The sequence below is a fragment of the Barbus barbus genome (assembly GCF_936440315.1).
Source record: "Barbus barbus genome assembly, chromosome: 41".
Lineage (NCBI taxonomy): Eukaryota > Metazoa > Chordata > Actinopteri > Cypriniformes > Cyprinidae > Barbus > Barbus barbus.
Genome location: NC_136719.1, coordinates 6,333,000 through 6,356,711, shown reverse-complemented (window position 1 = coordinate 6,356,711; position 23,712 = coordinate 6,333,000). Strand labels below are relative to the sequence as shown.

Here is a 23,712-nt window from a genome sequence, read left to right as displayed (position 1 = left end):
TGAGTATAATGTTTTTTTTTTTTTTATGAATCTTTGCAAATCGCCTTTCCTAATATGTGCTAGATAGCCAGTTTTGCGGCTCAAGTAAACAGTACTGCTCGTCACTCCACGGAAGAGAGGTGCGGGGTCAGCAGAGTCATGAGCATTTAAAGGGACATGGACTAAAAAAACGGCGTGCTGAAAACAGAGCTGATTTTGACAGGGTAAAGAAAGTGTGTTTTTATACTACCATTGAGAAATTTTAACCAAAATTAACCTTTTCATTAAGACCCTAAAGAATCATATCAGCTTGTGGAAAATGGGCATCCGATGACCCTATAAAAGCCGTCTGTTAAGGCTGTGACTGTATCCTTAAGCCAAGACCAAATCCATTAAGTTTTGTATCTTTAGGTTTGGTGTTAAAATGACAGTGTGAATGGTAAGCGAACCAGGAATAAATGTATAATTTTCTCTTTTGGTTCAAACCAAAGTAACTAAGAGAATCTGCAAAGTGTGCACACACCCTTAGTCAATATTTTATGAAATTGACCATTTTTAATTCTGCTGCTTTTGATGTTAATTTACAGACTTTAAAAATGATGCAAAACAGCATCACAGGACTTCTGTGAAAGAATTGAAGACTGAAGGAGGCTGGAGAAGAGGCTGTTTCACATCTGCTCCATAAAGTCCTCTTTAATGTGGAAGCCTTGACAGAGAGATTAAGAGCCTGCCGCAGCCCAAGCTCAGGGAGGGTGCATTTGTCTGCAGTGGGAGCGCACCTGCGCTGGGACACGTGTTTGGGGTACAGGCTGGATTTTAGCTTTTGAGGGCTTTATGGATGGGCGACGCACGCTTACTTGTGTCATCACTTCTGGCTGCTCTGAGTCTGGAGATCTTATTTATTGGTTACAGGGTGGAACAGAACAACTGCTGCAATCATTCACTCTGTGTGTGCGTCCACGTTTGCAGATGTTTCTTAGAGTAGATTTGCCATGATGTATCTGTAGCCACGTGCATTGTGTTTGTAGCCATGTGTTGTTTTGAGTGGATGTGTTTTGAGCCTCACATGTACGCAGACAAGGACACCAAATGAACTAGGGGAAAAATGTGAAGAGGCTCTTATTAAATAGCTCAACTATGACACTCCTCTGGACTCGCTCTGCTGATGCCATTGATGAACAGGTGGCCGTTTGAATCATTTGTTTCTGGTTCGGTCGAAAGCATTCAGAACGCTGTGTAATTTTGAAGACACAGCCAAATTGCCGTCACCTAGATTCCAATTCTCATGGGATCTTCTCTAGAAATGCATAAACACAGTGGATCCAAAATGCATTTGGCCACACTAGAAATCAATAGAATTAGATGACAAAATGTGGCATCTGCAAATGATTTTCAGAATTAATGTCATATTCTCCAGCTGGTTTTGTTAGAGGATGTATGAAGTCAGTTCTCCACAAGTTCACACAGGTGTCCTAGTAGTTATGTTGCCTTCACATTTTATCAGAATTATTGTAAATAGTTTCCTAGTCAGAAATTGGACCTGAACAGCCTCTCAGTTCGTATTTATGACTGGGAAACTCATTTTGAGTTCCAAGAGAACTAAGTTTAGTTTTATTCGTTTTTAACATAGCTTTCTCTTGCCATTACACTCACAACCCCATGTCACAAGAAAACGTAAACGTATTATTTTGTGAGGTGTCGATTTTGTATGAAATCGTACAATGTTTTATGTACAAAAAAGTAATGAGTGAGATCATACAAATTTGTATGAATTAGTCACCAATTCTGCAAAACTTAAAAAAGTTACAAACTTTATTGAGATTGTGTTAGTCATGTATATTTATGTATACAAATAACCATATTGTATATTGAAAGCCATAATGTATTTTTCAGCGAAAACAGCATTAATTTAACCAAAATTCCAGATGCGACAAATGTATACAATAGCACAGGTAACATTTATATGGTTGTCAACAAAAAGGATTCTATTGTGCATTTCATTTAAAATACATTGGATATTGACTAAATATCTTCTGTGCATTTAGGTCTATTCTTTCGGACAACAAAGCACTTGGATGTGATAGACTTGTAATTATGACTTCAAAAGTGGGAAGCAGGAAATAACAGAAGGGAGCATTAGTTATAATAAATATGTTCCACAACTTTTTGTGTTAGTTTTGAACAATATATTTAGCATTTTGTCATTCAGATTTAAACTTATTTTTTACCATTTAAATGTTTTTTTGTTTTTTTTTAATCTGTGAAATCCACTTCAAATCATATTTTTAATTGTGGTTTAAGTGTGTTACAGTGGGGTGATTGTATTGGTGTACACATGCATGCAACATGCTGCACTCAATGGGTGTTTGTGCTCTGGTCTACATTATCAGGAGTGTGTGTGTGTGTGTGTGTGCATGTTTATATGGTTTATGAGGACACAAATTTGTATAATGACATGGGTATGACAGAGGTATTACAATATGAAGGTGGTTTATGAGGACACTGCCTATGTCCCCGTAATTCAAAAGGCTTAAAAAATATACTAAATGGTGTTTTTTTGAAAATCTAAAAATGCACAAAGTCTCCTGTGAGGGCTAAGTTTAGGTGTAGGGTTGGTGTAGGGCAATAGCACACACAGTTTGTTCAGTATAAAAACCATTACGCCTATGGAGAGTCCCCATAAACCACAAAAACCAACGTGTGTGTGTGTGTGTGTGTGTCTTTTGTTTAAGCACATTCCTGGAGGTATGTTTAAATGGTGTAAAAGTGAAGCAATGACAGCTTTGTACACGTCATCCATTAAAATCTACAGAGAAATGGAAAAGCACTTAGAGCAAACTGTTTGATCTTCCCAGACAGAAGTACAGAAAGACTCAGGGAGAGACAGAGAGAGCAAAACAGGAAGTGAGAGATGTGTGTGTGAGAGAGATAGAGTTGTTAAAAAAAGTGTTGCTTTAATACAAAAAAACTTTAACGTGGACTTCAGAAGGGAATAAAGAAGGCAAGAAGAAAGGGAAGAAGCTCTGTAAATGAACTATACTTTTACTTTTGAATACACAAGCCATATTTATCTGCTCCTCAGTTGGTTAAAGGGATGCTTAAATCTGCATGCACTTACTAGATCTGTATAGCCTTATATGAGCAAAGTGATTTCAGATTTAGAAACATTTTTTGATCCCATTTCTCCCTCTTAAATTGGCCAGCGTCTGTTGTTGGCTTAGCAGTAAACACATGTGTTCCAAAATGCATGTTAGTGAGTTTGAATCTAGCAAGCAATCATTTATGATGTTTTATTAGCAAGGTTCGGGAGGAGCACGATCAGATAATCAACTAATTTGGCGCAGGTGCAACTCGTTTAGCTAACTATCCTAACGAGCACAATACGTATATGGGAAGTCGTGGCCTAATGGTTAGAGAGTCGGACTCGTAATCCAAAGGTTGCGGGTTCGAGTCTCCGGCCGGCAGGGATTGTAGGTGGGGGGAGTGAATGTCCAGCGCTCTCTCCACCCTCAAAACCACGACTGAGGTGCCCTTGAGCAAGGCACCGAACCCCCAACTGCTCCCCGGGCGCTGCAGCATAAAATGGCTGCCCACTGCTCCGGGTGTGTGTTCACGGTGTGTGTGTGTGTTCACTGCTGTGTGTGTGTGTGCACTTTTGCACTTTGGACGAATTCCGAGTATGGGTCACCATACTTGGCTGAATGTCACTTCACTCACTTCACGTATATATATATATGCAGCCTGCCTACCACTGTCCAATGACAGTTTTCCGGCATCCCTCATCCACCTCAACTCCTCACCCCTAATCTATTTTTATCCCATATTAGGGATAGGGGGAGTTCTCCGAGTTCGGGCCAAAACATGCTTACTATTCTTACTATTCTACTATTACTATTCTAGATGATCGACAAAGTACAAAGCCAGTTACAAAGCCAGAAGAATACTTTTTGCGCAAAGAAAACAAAACAAAAATTTTATTCCACATTTTCGTCTGAACCGTTTTCTCTTGTGGACGCGTGTTTACAACAGTACAGCTGATCCAGATTCAGCGTGATTATGTTGAACACGCGGCGTCATCACGCTGGATCTGGATCAGCGCTTGCGCCATGTACTGCCGTGAACGTGCGTCCACAAGAGAAACAGTACAGACGAAAATGTGGAATAAAAATGATCGTGGTAGGATCCTTGCTGTCTATGGGAAGGTCTGAGAGCTCTCAGATTCCATCAAAAATATCTTCATTTGTATTCTGAAGATGAACGGAGGTCTTACGGGTTTGGAACGGCATGAGGGTGAGTAATTAATGACAGAATTTTCATTTTTGTGTGAACTATCCCTTTAAGCATTTCATGTTGACTTCAACATGAAACATTAGCTTATTGCCTGCCCACTTGTTGCCACTAGGTGCAGCTTTTGGAGCTTAAAAATAATAGTTTCCCTGGTAACGGCTGTACACAAATCAGCACTGCTCACAATCACAAACACTGCTTTACATGAAATCGACCAATCGGACCAATCACCGCAGATTAGCGTCACGCAAAGGAGGGGTTTGGAAAAATGAATCGTTGAGCGAATCGTTTGGGAGTCGTTGAGCAAATAAGGTAAAAGTAAATGCATATTATAAGAAAATGAAAGTGTTTTTTGACCTTGCATGCATGTCAACCTGTTGTTGGGGACTCCCAAAAAAAAAAATGAACCTTTCATTACCCATAATAGGGGCACTTTAAGTAAAAAAGATAAGAACATAGAAGTGTATTTGGAAACACAAAATCGTGTACTTTTTTTTTTTAAAGAAATTAGCAGTTAACAGGGATTTTATTCGCATTCACGCCATTGGAGGATAATGTTCTGTAGCCTATACCCCTTTTTGCTTTAAAGTCAGTTGCCAATGTTTGTATCGTTGATTAGCTAAAACAAAAAAGTGTTAACGTTAAATGTCAAAGTTGTTAACGTTTTATTTATTAAGATCATGTGCTAAAGTTATGTCATCTGCCACCTTAACCCTACATTTTTGTTTAGTTATTTTGACCCGGAGATAATTTTTTTCTCGAAAATGCTTGTAAAGGTTATCACATTGGTTACACTTGTGGTGTTCCCTGTCAGAAATAACTGACCTACAAAAAATTGCTTATAAATTTCTTGTTAAGCTATTACCAAATACAGATTTACAAGTATATTTTACAAGGCAGGTCATTTTTGACACCAAATTATGTAATAGTTAGTTTCAACAACACAAGGGTTAAATGCTTGAGCTTTGATTGGTCAGTGTTTTTAACTTTATTATTATAGTTATTGCCCTTGGTGTGAACGGGCCTTTAGAATGATTTATGAAACTTTTTGTAGGTGTGAACTGATGAGCTATGGGAACTGTGTAAATCCAATTCCTTGGAATCCATTTCAGCATGTGTTGAATGATACAGGTTAGTGCAGCTGTCAGATGTGCAATAACTCTATAGTGTTTATTTTCTTCTGGCTTTGAACCCATAAAGTATTGCATAATAAGAAAGAGCCATCATTGTTTTGGAGCCTTAGAGCTGCTGTAGAGGTCTGTGCGTCTCTGTGAGAGGCGTCGCTGTGTGCCAAGCGGGCACAGGTGGCCCTGGTGTTGCATCTGCCCTGTGAGGGGGCACCCAGGGGGTTCAATGGAAGGGCAGCTCTGAATTAGAACGGTGTAAACAATTCCAGTCTTCTGAGAAGAGCGGGACAATGAGACACGGAATGCCCCCTGCTAATCGTCACTGCTGGGTAACTGGATCCATGCGCGCTCTGCCTCGCTCTCTTTCACCTTACTGCACAGTAGGGCCTTTGTGCTGTTTGCTGCTGTTCTAAAGGCGCTATGAAAGGAGGATGAGGACAGGTAGTGGTGGACGGAGAGGGCAAAGGATGGGTGGAAAAGATGATGAAAGGATCTGGAGGAGGAGATGAGAGAAAGGGATGCAGGGATAGAAAGTCAATGAGGATAAATGAGGTGAGCAGGGAATAGTGCTACACAACTGGAGGGTGTTCTGTCAGGGACATTAGGGAAATGGCAATCCGAAATGCAAATAAACTGCAGCAATAAATAAATGGATACATAGGATAGCAAACTATACAAAAGGAGAAAACATTTATCATGTTTTGTTTTTGATATCAAAGGCTTTGTGTGTACTACGATAACCTCAATTTGTTTTAGTGTTTTTTTTTTCTGTCAAAGATGTTTCATTCATTTTTATTATTAAAATTATATGTAAATGTCAGTGTGTTTAGATTTGATAAATGGGTCAAATCTTTTATTTTAACATTTTAACAAACGACATTGTAACAAAACTTCTTCATTGCAAGTTCTTCACAAGTGGTGCAACCAACAAAGTCATGCTCAAACACAAAGTTGACCAACATGCAGAAAAATACAGAAAACAAACAGGACATTTTATTTTATATATAATATATGATATAAATAATACAACCCCTGCAGACCCTTATTACTGTGTCAAAGTCAATAAATGAATACAAAGAGCACATTTCTAAGAACTATAAAAGATATATTCTTTTAATCATGAACTGTCTTGTATGTCATTGACACAACTCATTTTGGTACTGTGCTGGGTCACACTCCTGATCCTGAAGCAAAGGCAGTTGAGAACCACCAGAATAGATCCCACTCTGGAACTGTCTAAAGAGAAACATACAGCTTCATTTTCACACAGTGGAGTCTCTTCAGACCATGATTCACGGCTCTCAGTAGAGGTATGAGGATGACAGCTGCTCTCACTGGCTCTGATGCACTGACTGAAGAGTCAACAAGGCTGCTATTGTCTCTCTGTGTGCGTGTGTGTGTGTGTGTGTGTGTAGCACTCTCACACAGTGATAAAAGACAGAACAAGAGCCAGAGAGACACAGAGAGCTATCTTCAGTTCCTGACAGAGCTTATCAATCACTGAAAAGTGAGAGTTCAACACATTGTATACATAAACATGTTCTTCATACATCATCTTATCATACGATACATGTATCTGAAATATTACTGTGCACATACACAGTGAACAACACATTGCACACCAAATACATTAAGCCTGTACAGTATATCAAGCTGTAAAGTTCATTATGTGCAACCAGTAGAAAATAATAACAATAATAATAAAAACTTGACATTCACTGAAAGGCAGGTTCTTTGGGAAACCAAAAATGTTTTTTTTCTATGGCATCACTGCAAAACCCCACTTTTGGGACTTTTATTTTTAAGTGTACAGTGTTGGTAAAGTAAAGAAAGTGTAAATCAGTAATGATTCAGTTTTAAAGGGAACGGCCACTCAAAAATGAAAATTCTGTCAGTTATTATCATGGTATTCCAAATGTGGAGCTGCAGTTATGGAGGCGAAAATAAAAATAAAAATCAGTGACTAATTAGCCATTAACTGAAAGAAAGAGATTTTTACAAGACTTGTCAGGCTTTCTGTTTACTGTAAGCTTGTATATGGAAAGATGAACATTCCTCAAAACATCTTCTTTTGTCTTCAAGAGAAGAAGGAAGATCATTCAGGTTTATAAACACATGAGTGTGAGTGAATGATGACAGCATTTTCATTTTGGGTTGAATGATCCCTTTAATTCCAGTTCTTTGGCTACCAAAACACTCTAGGCTCAATGTCAGAATCTGCCCTCTTTGCGAAAAACATTCGGACAGTTTTCAAGACGATAAAATGTAAACACAATTTGGTCAGCCAGTTTGAATCAAGTCCCAAGCTCGCAAAATGTGAGAGATGCCTCCTGCCTCATAGAGTCCAGATGATGGAGGCAGTAGTGAAAAAGGGCTTGAGAATAAGAGACACATAAAGCTGTCTGCAGGACTATGTCTCAATCAGTGGCTCTGGAGAGTTCAAACATCTGTCTAGAAATGTGCTCTGTGTTTATGCATGAAAAACCAGAAAGGGGCGGCTTGACTTGCCCTGCAGGCGGCAATAGTGCAAATGAAGGTGACATTTGAGTTAACGGTGTAAATGTCAAGCTAACCTTTCACTGAACGTTTTGACACTGTTTTGAAGTGCTGATATAAAACGGACGCATCTCTTTCACTGTTTGTTTTATACAGTTGAACATGATAAGGAGTTTTTGCCTGTGAGGCGCCATCACAGAGAATTCCGATTTGACCTGTCCAAGATTCCGGATTGTGAAGCAGTGACTGCTGCAGAGTTCCGCATCTACAAGGACTTTGTTCCAGAACGCTTTGATAATGAGACCTTCCGCATCAGCGTCTACCAGGTGCTGGAAGAACATTCAGACAGGTACATCTACAAAATATACCATGGATATTAAGTATCAGTTATATTTAAGGCTCTTAGGCAAGCAAACACACATCTGTCAAACACTAGGTGGCGCTATAATAAGGTCCTTTGCATATTCTATTTTAACTCCATGAGGTCTAGAATCTATTTTCTTTAGGGACAAAATCTAAAAATAATGTTCTTGATTCATTCCCTGCTAAAAAAAATTGTATGCTATTGTTTGCGATTTAGAGTGTTTTTTTCATCCAGGCTGTTAATCCAATCCTCACCAAATTTTGCATTGAACAGCTAGGAACATTGCTGGCAAGAAGATCTCACTAATTTTTTACAAACAGACCATTATCTCCTGAATGCAATGTCCAAACTTTTTTCAAAATTTTATGAGCATAAACCAGAAGGCATTGAGGACGCACATAACAAGTAAACTTTTCGGCCATTGAGTTTTTTTGAAAAGGCAAGGCTATTTATTTCTAAAGAACAATTTAAAGCAACAATACGTTGACCAATGTGCTGTACAGATTCTAAGAAAATAAATAAACATACAAAACACACACATAGGTTATACAACATATACATCCGACAAAAACAACAGGTTCTAACAACAAGCCACTGAGCAGCATTCTGCAAAAAAGCCTGGGAAAAAAGACTGAAATGACACCAATATAGAGGCAGTTCTTGGATCACTGCAAAAGCATGGTCCCCCCACAGTCACCCTAGGAACAATCAAGAGTTTCTGGTCAGAGGACCCGAGTGATCTTGATGGTGAGTTAGGTTGTAACAAATCAGAAAGATAAGATTGTACAAGGCCATTTAAAGATTTAAATCAAACAGTAAAATTTTAAAATCAATTCTATAACAGGCCAATGTAAAGATGACAAAATGGGAGTAATATGGTGCCATTTCGAACAACCTGTCAACAATCTAGCAGTAGTATTCTGGACAATCTGTAATCATGCCAGCATGGACTGACTAATCCCTACATACAGGGTATTACAGTAGTCCAGGCGAGAAGACACAAAAGCACGCATCACCCTTTCAAAATCACAAAAGGATAAAAATGGCTTGACTTTTGCTTAGTTAAAAAAACTGATCTGACAACACCATTAATCTGTTTGTCAAATTTCAAGGCGTCATCAAAAATTACACCTACATTTTTTTTTTTTTTACCATAAATAGATAAAGGGCCTAAATCAATATTAATGGACCCAGATACATTGGAGGGTGCAAAAACAATAGTCACAGTTTTACATTCATTTAGGTGCAGAACATTCATAGCCAACCATGTTTTCAAGTCCTTTAAAGCATCCAAGAAGAGTCCCTAAAGGAGTTGCCTTCATTCTTTACTGTTACATATATTTGCATATCATTGGCAATGAAACAATATTCCGTGTTTACTAAATATAGACCCAATCGGAAGCATGTACAATAAAAAAAAAGGGTCTCATAATAAATCCTTGAGGGATCCCACATTTAAGAGAGGCCGACGAAAAGGTTTTTCTATCCTGTCCTACACTAGGCCAATGATCTGATTTGCTCAAAACTTGGTGCGTATCATTTAGACATGCTCCTGACAAAAATGTATCAAAAGAATTTGGATTCACTTAACTGTTTAGCAGATATAGGCCGATATGTTTATAGGTGAGGCTCACAATGACTTATTAGCCTATATCTTGTGATCATATTGTCCAAACATCAGAAAACTTTATACATATGGACAAAAAAAATCATTGTGAGGAAACATTCCTGTCAAGTATCTACTATAAAAGACCAAATGCCAAAAGTCTAGGTTAGTTTTTCTGCCACCTTGTGTAGGTTTGTTCATTTATTATGAGGATGCAGACAAACCACTCGGCCTGTCCACTTCTACCAAGTGACAGTTGAATTTGCACTAGAAAAAGTGATTGGACTTACAACCTTTGACCTCAACAACAAAATTCTGCAGATTTCCCCCCAAATCAGCATCAAAAATATGGAAAATGTCTGCAGTTTTCATGTAGGTCTGGACATACTTTACTATTTTTTATGGTGTGTGTTTCTTGCCTGTGACTTTTTTCCAAGGAAAATCCTTTCCTCTTGAGGGCTGTAATGCTCTCAACCCCCCTGGTCTGTAAATGCTGGACACTTTTGATTTGTGTTTCCTTTCCGTCTATTTCTTTTTGCCGCACACACAGTGCTCACTCTATCTAAGCATCCCAATGCAAACTTTACTTTTTCACCACACCATGTTTCCTATTCCGACTCAGCGGCTCTCCTCTCAAAGAATCAGTTGTGCGCCACAGGGCTTCCCTTCACCGCACGTTTGGGACCTTCTAGAATATCGGCGTGACCCACTCTGTGAATTGGGTTCAAGAACGTCTGGCTCCTCCTACGCGCTGCTCGACCCCTCCTGAAGGCCTCAGTTGCCTCGACAGGTCTGTGGGGAACAACACACCCCATTGTGCTCCCATCAGGGAGAGAAAAGAGACAAAAATGGAGGGATAAATGAGACTGGATTAGGCTGAGGCGGCAAATGTTTAGAAGAACAGGTGTTTGGATCACACACACTGAGCACCTGAACTGCTCTGAATCTTTGAAACATCTGAAGTGTGTTCATGTGTTTCCAGTTGCTGTGCTTTCTCTCTCTGCAGCGGTTCCCTTGTCTTTTGTTGTATACTGCATTTCAGTCTTGTTCTTACGCTGTCGTCTTGTCTTGCTCTAAATTCCTCTGTTTGATTTAGTGCAGGGCAGCCACACTGTGAGATCAACAGCCGTTTATAAAGCCATTATTGTCAATTAAGGAAATGAAGTGCTCCCCAGGGTCTTACCATCTGGAGCGAGCGCTCTGTTTCTCGCTCTCCCATTTCTCCACTTAATTCACTTTTTTCCCTCTGTTTCACTTTATCTGCCACCTTCTCAGTCTCTTTCACTGTAAGGGTAATTCAAATCAGTGCCTTGAAAATAATTAGATTTTCAGTTATCAGTGGTTAAATGTACAACATCAACAGTTCATGAAAATTGGTTAATGCAGTAAGGTGAAGCTTGAAACATTTAATAATTTTTGCAGTTCATCAACATTTCAGACCTGGATAAATTTGCCTTGACACAGTAATTAATTTCAGTTGTGGTAAGACATTGTGTTATTACTGCATGGAAGTCGCCAGATGTTTTTCACAGCTATAGTATAATATAATACATATAATATAATATAATATATAATAACTAATTATATAATGTGAATTAAATATTATAATAGTATTGTCCACTAAAAGCTAAAAATATATTCAGTAAAAATAATTACTAAATATTTGTTTTTATATATCCATACATTTTTTTCTAATTACAATGTGAAAATGTGTTAATGCAGCCAGTTGAAGTTGTATAATATAATAAACTAAATATAAGATGAACTCATAAAAAGGTAGAAGTGTTCACATCCTGACAGAATGAGAATGAAGTTTTAGGTTTTTAATTTACACAACTGAAAATCATTTGATGCAGAACCTGTGAATATAACTTTTAAATAAAATATTATGTAAATTATAATAATATATTATTAATAATTATATAATGTCAATTAAATATTATAACATGATTATCCAGTAAAGGCTAAAAATAGATTTAGTGAAAATAGATACAAAAAAAAAGTTTTCATCTTGATATAAATATTTCTTCGAGGCCTAATTAAAATATGAAAATTTATTAAAAGGTGAAAACAATTGTAAGGTGAAGTCTGAAATATTTCATAATTTTTTGCAGTTCATCAGCATGCATCATATATGTTTTTAGACCTGGATAAATTTGCTTTGACACTTCTATTTGTAGTAAGACTTCGTGGCGTTACTGTATGAAGTCACCAGATGTTATTCACAGTTAATATGAGAGTAGAAAAGGAGTTTGACTGTATTCTTTGTTCCTACAAACAGTATTGAAGATGTTGTATAAACAGGATCATTCAAATGTCACACCTTTATATCATTCAAAGAATCAGGATGCCACTGATTGTATTTTTCTTGTGGTTCACTACATTTGCCCTCCATCTCTGGACCTCTTACGTCTTTGATTGGATACACATCTGTCACTGTGATTTGTTTGTATGTTTTAGTTTGAATTTTGTTGTTTTTATGGGTTTAGTTTTAGTTTTACATCAGTAATAACTCTATTTCTGACACTGCTAAACAACTGAAACCCCACATCTTCATTTAAAAGTAAAGAAATAAAACATAAAATATGCTACTTTTCTCTTGTGCAAACAGCTGTATATGAGATGTATGATAGGCTGGTGTTTTCAGCAGGCTCATATGCTCTCTCTCTCTCTCTCTCTCCATCAGGGACTCAGATCTGTTCCTGCTGGACTCGCGGGTGATCTGGGCAGCAGAAGAGGGCTGGCTGGTGTTCGACATCACAGCCACCAGTAACCACTGGGTGCTGAACCCAGGCGGGAATCTGGGCCTGCAGCTCGCTTTGGAAAGTTTGGACGGTAAGTGGATGTGCACATGCCGCAGGTCACAGAGGTCAAAATATGAAACATCATGTTGCATCACAGACAGAGACTGCAGAAATGAAACCGGTTCTGAGGCCACACTGCAGAGCACTCGTTAAGTTCAATGCAGTTCAGTTCGGTAAATGTTTACAGTGTCTTTGAAGGGCAATTTATTATTATGCATTTACAGGCCATTCAAAGAAAACCCAAAAGTCTGAGACCAGGAGAGGAATGCTACTATTATTACTACTACTATTTAAGATCCAAAGAGCATTAGATTGTGAAAAAGCAGGGCACTTTAGTATAATAATAATAAAAAAGAGCTATTACAGAAATAATGTACTATTATAGGCCTACTTGGGTGAGAATTTAATGTAATGTATTAAATGTAATTGGCTTTAGAGTGCTTGTCTGAGCCACTTAAGTAGGATTTAAGTACATCTTTATATGTAATTGCTTCTATTAATAATTACTGTATTTCTGTCATCTTTGAAATATGGTTAAAGTGAACTGCTGAATGCACTGACAAGCTTTGATGAATTAAAATGTACTTTAGTGTCATTTTTGTGAGATCTACATTGCAAATATATTTCAGTTGCAGTTTAGTACATTTAAAATGTATGTACTTTAACTTTAATACCAAATAACACACAGCAGTTCAAAATATAATCATTTGCTTTAGTGTGTTAGCCAACACATCAAAACAAGTATTCTTTACAGCATGACAAAAGATTGCTAAAACATGATGATTTAAAATGTACTTTGAAGTAAAACTGTTAATTTGACATTCTCACAAAGTGCACTTTTTAAAAGTGTCTTTCAGTGTGTTGAGAAACAGTCATGATATTGACACCTCTTTAAGTACACTTAAGTGGCCTTTTATTTCATTCATATTTTACATTGGATTATTCAATACTAAATTTGGAATTCAATTTGATTTTCGATGTAGTCTCAAACATTTAGAGCCAGCTATATATATATATATAATCTTAAAAAAGAAGATCCAGTCAAATGTGATCAGTGCTTGGTCTGGATGTCCTAAATGCGTTCTAACTAATGCAGAATTGAACCTACTGTTTTTCACTCACATACTTTATTACCAGCCGCAGTGGGAGTGTGTTTTGTACCATATCTGCGTGAGTAGGACGGTGTGTGTGTGTACAGGATGTTACAGGTTTTAAGTGTTAGTAAGAAAACAGGTGCAGTGTATTATGGGGCTTGCGTAGATCAGCGAGCTTGTCGAGACATGCTTGCGGGACGCCTACCCTGTCGCCGTAGGCAACCCGGCTTTACCTCGGCGCGGAGACAGAGAGAGCATTCCTTCCTTTTTGTAAGAAACACACGCACACACACACATTAAAGCCGGTGTGTAGGTAAAAGGAGTCCAGAATGGCACAGAGACAGAAACGGATGTAAGTGTACGAATTTTCTGAGTAAACAGCGAACTAAAAGCGCTCTTGAGAGCGAGAGAGATTACACAAAATAAACATCAGAAGTTGCATATTCTTGGAGAACACACACACGCACACTCTCTCTTACACAATTCTCTTGATTTATAAGACTGTGACTGGCAAAAACTGATTATTATATAATGCATATTACATGATTTATTAGGCCACAGGGCTCTGACAAAATAAAAGATTCCTAAACTGTCCAGTAAACTGTCACAGAAACATAAACGGAAAAATCTCCTGCTACATAGGTGAAAAACGTCTTTCAAGAGGCCTGTATAACTTCTCTTCTGGGATTTGTACCTGTCAGCATTTCCACTAACAATGTATTCCTTTCCTCTCAGATCTCAGTAAAGAGTAATTAATTGTAAATGAATGCTACACTGTGTCTTTGTATGCGCTGAAGTCTCTCTGTCTCCCCCTGCAGGTCAGAGCGTGAACCCATGGGTGGCGGGGCTGGTCGGTCGCAGCGGCCCCCAGAGCAAACAACCCTTCATGGTGGCCTTCTTCAAAGTCACGGAGGTCCACATCCGCAGCATCCGCTCCGCACAGGGCGGCAACAAGCAGCGCAATCCCAACCGCTCCAAAACCACCAAGGGCCAGGAGGCACTGCGTGTTGCCAATATCGCAGGTGTGTGTTTTCAATATATTGAGCACAGAAGTGGGAAGACAGGTGAAGAAAGACAAATGCAAGGATAGAAATAATAAATCAGAAAGAAAGGTACTTAAAAGAATACCGTCTGTCCATGTTAAACTTACTATGGCTCCATGTCCAAAAAACATGGAAATACCATGATCATTTTTGCTTGATGATTTCATTATTAGAAATCCCTTGTAAAAAAGAAGTGCAATTAATTACATTGCACTTTTCAAATCTTAAAAGTATATTATTTAAGAAAAAAGCTGTACTTGCACATAATACAATATAAATTAAATAAAAGGCCACTTAAGTGTACTTAAAGAGAGCACACTCATATCACTGTTTCTTTAAAAAGTGCTGTTTGTAATAATGCCAAGTTTTACTTTAAAGTCCATTTTGAGACATTGTTTTAATATTTTTATTTTAAAGAAGTACACTTATTTTGATGTTTTGACCAACATCATGTGAAGTACTTGATTAAAATTTCAACTTTAGTGTTAATTTTAATATTACAATAAATTACAACTTCATCATTACAAATGTGTCATTACAAATATTTTAACTACATGCAATAAAAGTTTCTCTAGAAATGACATTAAAGTATTTAGTTCATCATAAATGCTTGTCAGTACATTCAGCAGTTCACATTGTATACATTGTGTACAGTGTATACACACACTTATCTGTGTGTGTGTGTGTGTGTGTGTATATATATATATATGTATATGTGTGTGTACACATACAGTAAATACATGTATATACACACACACACACACACACACACACATATATATATATATATATATATATATATATATATATATATATATATATATATATATAATAAAAATATTGTCCAGTACACAATATATGTATTGTACTTCTAATCTACAATTTTAATATGCAATGGCATTATAATATACAGTAGCAAACATGGCAAAAAAAATCATATGCTTCTAATATCACCCAAATCAGATTAATAATTAAGTGGTGATGATGATGATGAACATTTGAAGTGGATCAAAACCTTTCATCAAAGTTGTCCTAAAACAAAAAAAATACCGTTCTTTCCTTAGGACAACTTTGATTAACTTTTTTGATCCACTGCAAATGTTGAGTACTATATATATATATATATATATATATATTAGGGGTGACCCCGAATAGTCGAAGATTCGATGCTTCGATAGGTGAAGCCTGATTCGAATCCCAATCTCAGTCGAATATTCGCGGGGTGTTAGGATCATGCCATTTTGGCTATATGGGGGTGCTCAAATGTCTGATTTCACATAGAACTACTGGTTTTCTCCCAATAAGTTAATATACAGCCTATTATGATAATGCTGTAAATAAGAATTTGTAAAGAAAGAAGCTTTAAATAAATATTTTAACGTGCGTGAATAAATCCAACCACATAGATTTAAGTTAAGTTTCACTTTCCATAATCCGTGACCGACAGAGAAGCATTTTGGCGGCAGGGATTTAAAACTTTAACAAGACTCAAACCGACACAGGCAGAGTTAAAGACTGGATTTTTTTGATCAGGTGGGGTATAAGTGATGGCATGGCAGCTGGATTATATATTGTGTATTATTTTGTCTTGCATAAGATGCATCGCGCAGAAGTAAAACGCTTCATTGTACAGTGATTATCAACGAGGAGCGCGAGCAGTACAAACAACAATGCATAATATTAATAACTATAACTGGGACTGTAATATACATAACATTATAATGAGAACACTATTATAATAAAACGCTGTGAATTTTTTTAGTTTAGTTGCCCTGTTTCTGCATGTTGTTGCATGAAGAACACGTCCACAAAAGGAGTTCATTCAGAGCCGCGCAGACACGTTCACTTCTGCATTCGGGGAATTTTGTGCAGATAGCCTGTAAGTCGTAATATTAACGTTATGTTTTATAAATAACAAAGCGTATTCTATATTAGATAAACAAGTTAAATCCCACTGATTAAAAAACTGCTGTCAAATTCATTATTTCATTAATACAACCTGAATTCCGGAAATGTTGGGACACTTTTTAAATTTGAATAAAATGAAAACTAAAAGAATTTCAAATCACATGAGCCAATATTTTATTCACAATAGAACATAGATAATATAACAAATGTTTAAACTGGGAAATGTTTAAATTTTATGCACAAAATGGGCTCATTTCAAATTTGATGCCTGCTACAGGTCTCAAAATAGTTGGGAAGGGGGCATGTTTACCATGGTGTAGCATCTCCTCTTCTTTTCAAAACAGTTTGAAGACGTCTGGGCATCGAGGTTACGAGTTTCTGGAGTTTTGGTTTTGGATTTGGTCCCATTCTTGCCTGATATAGGTTTCCAGCAGCTGAAGAGTTTGTGGTCATCTTTGATGATCCCCGGCCGGGGAAGTCGTGGCCTAATGGTTAGAGAGTCGGACTAGTAATCGAAAGGTTGCGAGTTCGAGCCCCCGGCCGGCAGGAATTGTAGGTGGGGGGAGGGAATGTCCAGCGCTCTCTCCACCCTCAATACCACGACTGAGGTGCCCTTGAGCAAGGCACCGAACCCCCAATTGCTCCCCGGGCGCTGCAGCATGGCTGCCCACTGCTCCGGGTGTGTGTTCACGGTGTGTGTGTGTGTGTGTGTGTGGATTTGTTCACTACTCACTGCTGTGTGTGTGCACTTGGATGGGTTAAACGCAGAGCACCAATTTCGAGTATGGGTCACCATACTTGACAATACGTCACGACTTTAAAAAAAAAAAAAAAAAAAATGTATTTTTCGTTTAATGATGCGCCAAATGTTCCTTATAGGTGAACTCTTCTACTACGAAGCCATGCTGTTGTAATAGCTGCAGTATGTGGTTTTGCATTATCCTGCTGAAATACACAAGGCCTTCCTTGAAATACACGTCGTGTGGAGGGGAGCATATGTTGCTTTAAAACCTTTAGATATCTTTCAGCATTCATAGTGCCTTCCAAAACATGCAAGCTGCCCATACCGTATGCACTTATGCACCCCCATACCATCAGAGATGCTGGCTTTTGAACTGAACGCTGATAACACACTGGAAGATCTCCCTCCTCTTTAGCCCGGAGGACACGGCGTCCGCGATTTCCAACAAGAATGTCAAACTTGGACTCGTCTGACGATAGAACACTTTTCCACTTTGAAACAGTCCATTTTAAATAAGCCTTGGCCCACAGGACACGACGGTGCTTCTGGATCATGTTCACATATGACTTCCTTTTTTGCATGATAGAGCTTTAGTTGGCATCTACAGACGGCATGGCGGATTGTGTTTACTGACAGTGGTTTCTGGAAGTATTCCTGGGCCCATTTAGTAATGTCAATGACATAATCATGCCTATGTGTGATACAATGTCGTCCGAGGGCCTGAAGACCACGGGCATCCAACAAAGTTCTTCAGCCTTGTCCCTAACGCACAGAGATTTCTCCAGTTTCTCTGAAACTTTTAATGATGTTATGCACTGCAGATGATGATATTTGCAAAGCCTTTGCAATTTGACGTTGAGGAACGTTGTTTTTAAAGTATTCCACAATCTTTTTACGCACTCTTTCACAGATTGGAGAGCCTCCCATCTTTACTTCTGAGAGACTCTGGCATCAGGTCTGTAACATAAAAGGGATGTCTTAGAGAGGCAATTAACTTAATTAGTTGCTAGATGTTCTCCCAGCTGAATCTTTTAAAAATTTCTTGGTTTTTCAGCCCTTTGTTACCTCCGTGCAAACTTTTTTGAGACCTGTAGCCAGCATCAAATTTGAAATGAGCATATTTAGTGGATAAAAGCGTAAAATCTCTCCATTTAAACATTTATGTTATCTATGTTCTATTGTGAATACAATATTGGCTCATGTGATTTGAAAGTATTTGTTTTCATTTTATTCAAATTTAAAAAACGTCCCAACATTTCCGGAATTCCGGTTGTAGATTATCTTATCACTAACCAAAACTGTAAGGGCTACTCTGACATAAAAGTGAGCTCAGAATTTTAACAGGATAGTTCACCCAAAAATGTAAATTCTGTCAGTATTTACTTACCCTCATGTCATTCTAAACCTGCATGCTGACACGTTTTCCATGCAAATAAAACACAAAATCTCAAATTATTAAGAATAATCACAGCTCAAGATCAATTAAAAAGTCCAAAGGAGACAATTAAACAGTCCAAGATAAAACTTAACAGCATGCAGGCTTGGACCAGACATGATCTGAGTAAACGATGACTGAATTTTCATTTTAAGGTGAACTATCCCTTTAAGGCAAAGGCAAACCACAGCTAAAATGTATGTGCGTCAGTGTATGTGTTCATGTGGTTCCTATTACTGTGTAATTCTCTGCAGGTCATTTTGCACAGTAATAGCATTACAGTGTTAAATGGATATTAAATCAATCTGGGTCAATGTTCTGCTTAGGTATGAGGGTTATAATGATTCCAGGCAACTTCAATGACCTATTCCTCATTTTTCTCCATGTCACTCACAGTTTAGCATTAGTTTCAACACCCCTTCACACATTTTAAAAGTTAGACAGTGGCCATATTTGAAATAATGTTTGAGCAGAAAATGTCTGTGTAAAACATTCTTCTAACAGCAACGACAGTATGTCACCAGCATGCGGACTATACATCCCGTATTGTTAAAATATCAAATAGCCTTTAGTTTATGTCACAGCCATGAGCCATGATTTGCAACTTGCTATTGCCAGTTGGTGACACGTAGTATTAGGAGAAGGGGACGTTCTCATTTTAGAGAATATTTATTAAAAAACAATCAAAATGTTTAATTCTAAATTAATATTATAATATTAAAAAGTATTTTATCACAAATATTCATAATACTAATTTATTCTAATAATTTAATATACACTCCTCTAGACAAGGTGACTTATTAATACGTAACCCTGGTTCATTTTTAATGCGCATATCTGCTAAATGTATATTTTGTCAACACTCAACAGTAGGTGGACACTAGCATAGTGTTTTTTTTTTTCTCTTTCCGTTTTTTAGTCAAATTATTATTGTTGGAAGATCACTGCACTCGCATATGACCTTAAAACTGACAGACATAGATCTAATCATGCAAACTTTTGATTTCATTGCATTCTAAACATCATCACAAGGGATTATCATTACAGCAATTCTCTCTCTCTCTTTGTTTTTAGAGAACAGCAGTGCGGATCAGAAGCAAGCCTGTAAGAAACATGAGTTGTATGTTAGTTTTCGAGACCTTGGATGGCAGGTGTGTTATTCTTCACCCCTTCATCTCTCTTTTTTCTCTTCTCTCATCTCTCTTTTTTGTTAGTCATCTCTCTCATTCTTATTTTCTGCTTTTTAAAAAATCCTTTCCCCTCATTTAAACGAAGTTCTGTCATGAAACTCTAGATGGCACTGGCCGATATTTTCTAACATCATCATTCACACAGCGCAGCTGCTTGATTTCTTTTTTTCGCATCAGTAGCCAGTGATCTTACTATTCAACATTCAAATACTCAGCTAGTGCTTGCTGTAGCAGTTGCAGTGCACTTTAGAAACCCTCCACCTCCCCAGTTCCACCTGTTTAGATCTGCTATGGGATAATTTCATGTATGCTATATATGGGAGTTATTTCATATATGTTATCTGTACAGCAGAAGTATTTCTACATGCTTACAGCAGCATGTTGTGGATGTATTGGCAGTAGCAAGTTCAGTCAATCTGCTTAGGACGAATAAACCACTAGCCCAGAACCAATAAAAAAACAGCTGAAATGTTCCAAAAACCAGCTTGCTGGTCTTAATCAGGTTTAACCTGATTTTTTTTCCATTAGGTTTCCTCTCTCAGCTCTGTTTCTTCTCTTTCACACTCGACATTCCACTTTATCTCTCACTGTGTTTATGGCTCAAACCGTTTTATGAGTCTGTGTAGCTCAAGTCAGTCTCTCCATTAGGCTGCATTACCTCAAGAGTACAAGCACCAGCAGTCAAGCAGAGATAACAGAGCCTCGTTTCTGTTTACACACCCATAGTCTTGCCACCTGTAGCATATCTGTCTCTCCTACTGGATCATAGCAAATAAACACTCACTCAGAGCAGCTGGCGAGCACTCTGAGAACCTGGCTCTTGCATGTGGGTTTATATTACCCTCAAATTCCCTTTTGAATCATAATATTTTACACATACTTTAACACGAGGGCAGAATACGATTACGCTTTATCGTGATCTTTTTGTTCACTATCAGAGTGATTTGACATGCAGAATGCATTATGAAATTGAAGACCATCTGTTTGGGAAAGATGTAGCTCAAGCTTTATGACTGAAGGTGGATGTCATTTTAACAGATTTGTGCTCTGTCCATCTTTTAGGATTGGATTATAGCTCCTGAAGGATACGCTGCATATTACTGTATGGGAGAATGTGCCTTTCCTCTCAATTCTTACATGAACGCCACAAACCATGCCATTGTACAGACTTTGGTAAGTCTGGTACTTTTACCACAGCTGCTAATCACAAATATTTCTAAAGCTGCATCTATAAAATTTTATTTTATACTTTTATTCAGCAACGTGCATTAAATGAATCAAAAGTGACAGTAAAGGCATTCATAGTGTTATAAAAGTTTTTATTTCAAATTTATTGATGTTTATTGAGCAAATCAACATATTAGAATTAGATTTCTGAAGGATCATGTGCCACTGGTGTAATGATGCTGGAAATTCAGCTTTGCTTCACAGGAATAAATTACATTTGAACATATATTCAAAAAGCAATCAGTTCTTTAAAATTGTAATAATAGTTCATAATATTATTGTTTTTAGTGTATTTTTGATCAAATAGATGCAGCCTTTGTGAGCATCAGAGAAATCTTTCAAAAACAAGCAAAAAAAATCTTACGTACCCTAAATTTTGAATGGTAGTGTGTACAGTTACTGAATATAGCTACTGTGTGTGTGTGTGTGTGTATATATATATATATATATATTTTTTTTTTTTATAAGAATAGAGATATGTATAAGATTTTTTCAAAATAAGAAGGCACACAAGTTGACAGATTTGATTCAAGCACTTCACAAAGAGTCAGATTGTCATTCTTACAATTTGACTAAAACCATGTAATATTGGCATTCATAAAACTAACATCTACTGTAAGTAAAGTACTTTTGTTTAGACCTTCAACTTTGACCTTTGTATTTTTTTCTCAGGTTCACTTCATCAACCCTGAAACGGTTCCAAAACCATGTTGTGCCCCTACACAACTCCACGCCATCTCCGTCCTGTATTTTGACGACAGCTCCAATGTCATTCTGAAGAAATACCGCAACATGGTGGTCAGAGCGTGTGGCTGCCACTAGAATCCTATCACATACACACACACACACACACACACACACACAGATACACACAGACACACACACACAAACACACGCACACAAACACACGCACATATCTGACTGCTCCTCATTTGCTTATAAAAAGGAGCACCAACAAGTTCCCAGCAAAACCAAATGAAGATCTCAGGCCAATTCCAGGATTTCGTTTACCAAGGACAATATGCAAAACTGTCTTGTATGTACAAAAATTTATGTTTAAATATGGCAAAAAAATGTAAAGGAAATTTCACAAGTAACATCTCTCTTAAACAAACACCAACATATGTATGCACACATATACATGCTCACATGTACACACTTCTATATGATACTTGTGCTTTCTACTGTGTAAATAGTTTTTCAATGAAAGAAACAAAAGTGTATTTATTTTCCTGGTCTTCCAACATGGAGTCTAAAACATCCTTGTCGTCTGGTGTGTTTTTTAATGTGTCCACACTGTTTTAAAAAAGACATTGTCCAAAGCATTTTATTATGATATAAAATTCCAAAATTACCGGCTGCCAAATGAAAATTCTGTCATCGTTTTTTCACTCTCATGTTGTTCCAAACCTGTATGAGTTTATTTCTTCTGTTGAAAGATGCTTTGAAGAATGTTAGTAACCGAACAGTTACCGGTAGCCATTGACTTCAATATTATTTTTCTCCATACTATGGAAGTCAATGGCTACTGTCAACTGTTTGGTTACCAACAATTCTTCAAAGTATCTTTGTGGTCAACAGAAGAAATTAATTCATGCAGGTTTGGAACAACTTGAGAGTGACTAAATGATGACAGAATTTTCATATATGGGTGAACTATCCCTTTAAGAAAATCTACTGGCCATAAATACTTCTTTATAATAAGAAGATGAGATTGATTTCCTGCCATTTGATTCTCTTGCCTTAAGTTAAAGGCAGAGTACATTCCCTTCTTCTTATTTCCACAGAGGGGCATTTATTAGGAGCATGTGAGGTAGGGATATCATTCCAGACTCTGATAGTGTTTTACTGCAGGCTTAGCCCAATAAATAAGTTTGAATAAACACAGGCTGTTCTCTCAGTACAGCAAGCACCTCATAGCCCAGCGGTGACCTGAGACCTGCGGCTGCCATGTGTGTGTGTGTATTAGAAAGGACACGCACACAAAACATCTCTCAGTATATACTGCCCACCTTTTCCCTTGACGTAAAATCCTAAAGGTATGCAAATGGCATTTCTATCCATATATAATTTGCAACTAACTCTTATAGGATCAAACCAAAAAATGTAAAAAATTTAAGTCAGCAGGGTAACAAATTATTTGAAGTTGAAACAACTTTTTGAAACATTTTATTTTTAAATGTTATTTTACAGTGCAGGATGATATTTTTTTCCCACTCTATTGGTAGAAATCCCCTTTGTGTTTTCTTCTTGCTCTCTTCTTGGCCAAAAGGTGGTGTACAAATACTAAAGAAATATGAAACACTAACAAACATGTACTACTAATAATGGTCACATAATTTAAGGGGAAAGTGAGAACTCGCGTGTGCCATTTGCATGCAACATGTTTTCTGTGCTAATCACAAATGCA

At 37.5% G+C, this 23,712-nt stretch overlaps 1 protein-coding gene across 1 annotated transcript in view; it reads left to right on the top strand.

Moving 5' to 3' along the window:
* LOC306860447 (bone morphogenetic protein 7-like) overlaps positions 1–22,564 on the top strand; it is a 47,988-nt gene extending 25,424 nt beyond the window's left edge. Inside the window, exons 2-7 of the mRNA XM_079402173.1 lie at positions 8,046–8,238; positions 12,546–12,694; positions 14,576–14,779; positions 19,960–20,036; positions 21,138–21,248; positions 21,975–22,564. Coding sequence (XP_079258299.1) covers positions 8,046–8,238; positions 12,546–12,694; positions 14,576–14,779; positions 19,960–20,036; positions 21,138–21,248; positions 21,975–22,124 — 884 coding nt within the window. The 3' untranslated portion in view covers positions 22,125–22,564. The remainder of the gene's footprint in view (positions 1–8,045; positions 8,239–12,545; positions 12,695–14,575; positions 14,780–19,959; positions 20,037–21,137; positions 21,249–21,974) is intronic.
* The last annotated feature ends 1,148 nt before the right edge of the window (positions 22,565–23,712 follow it).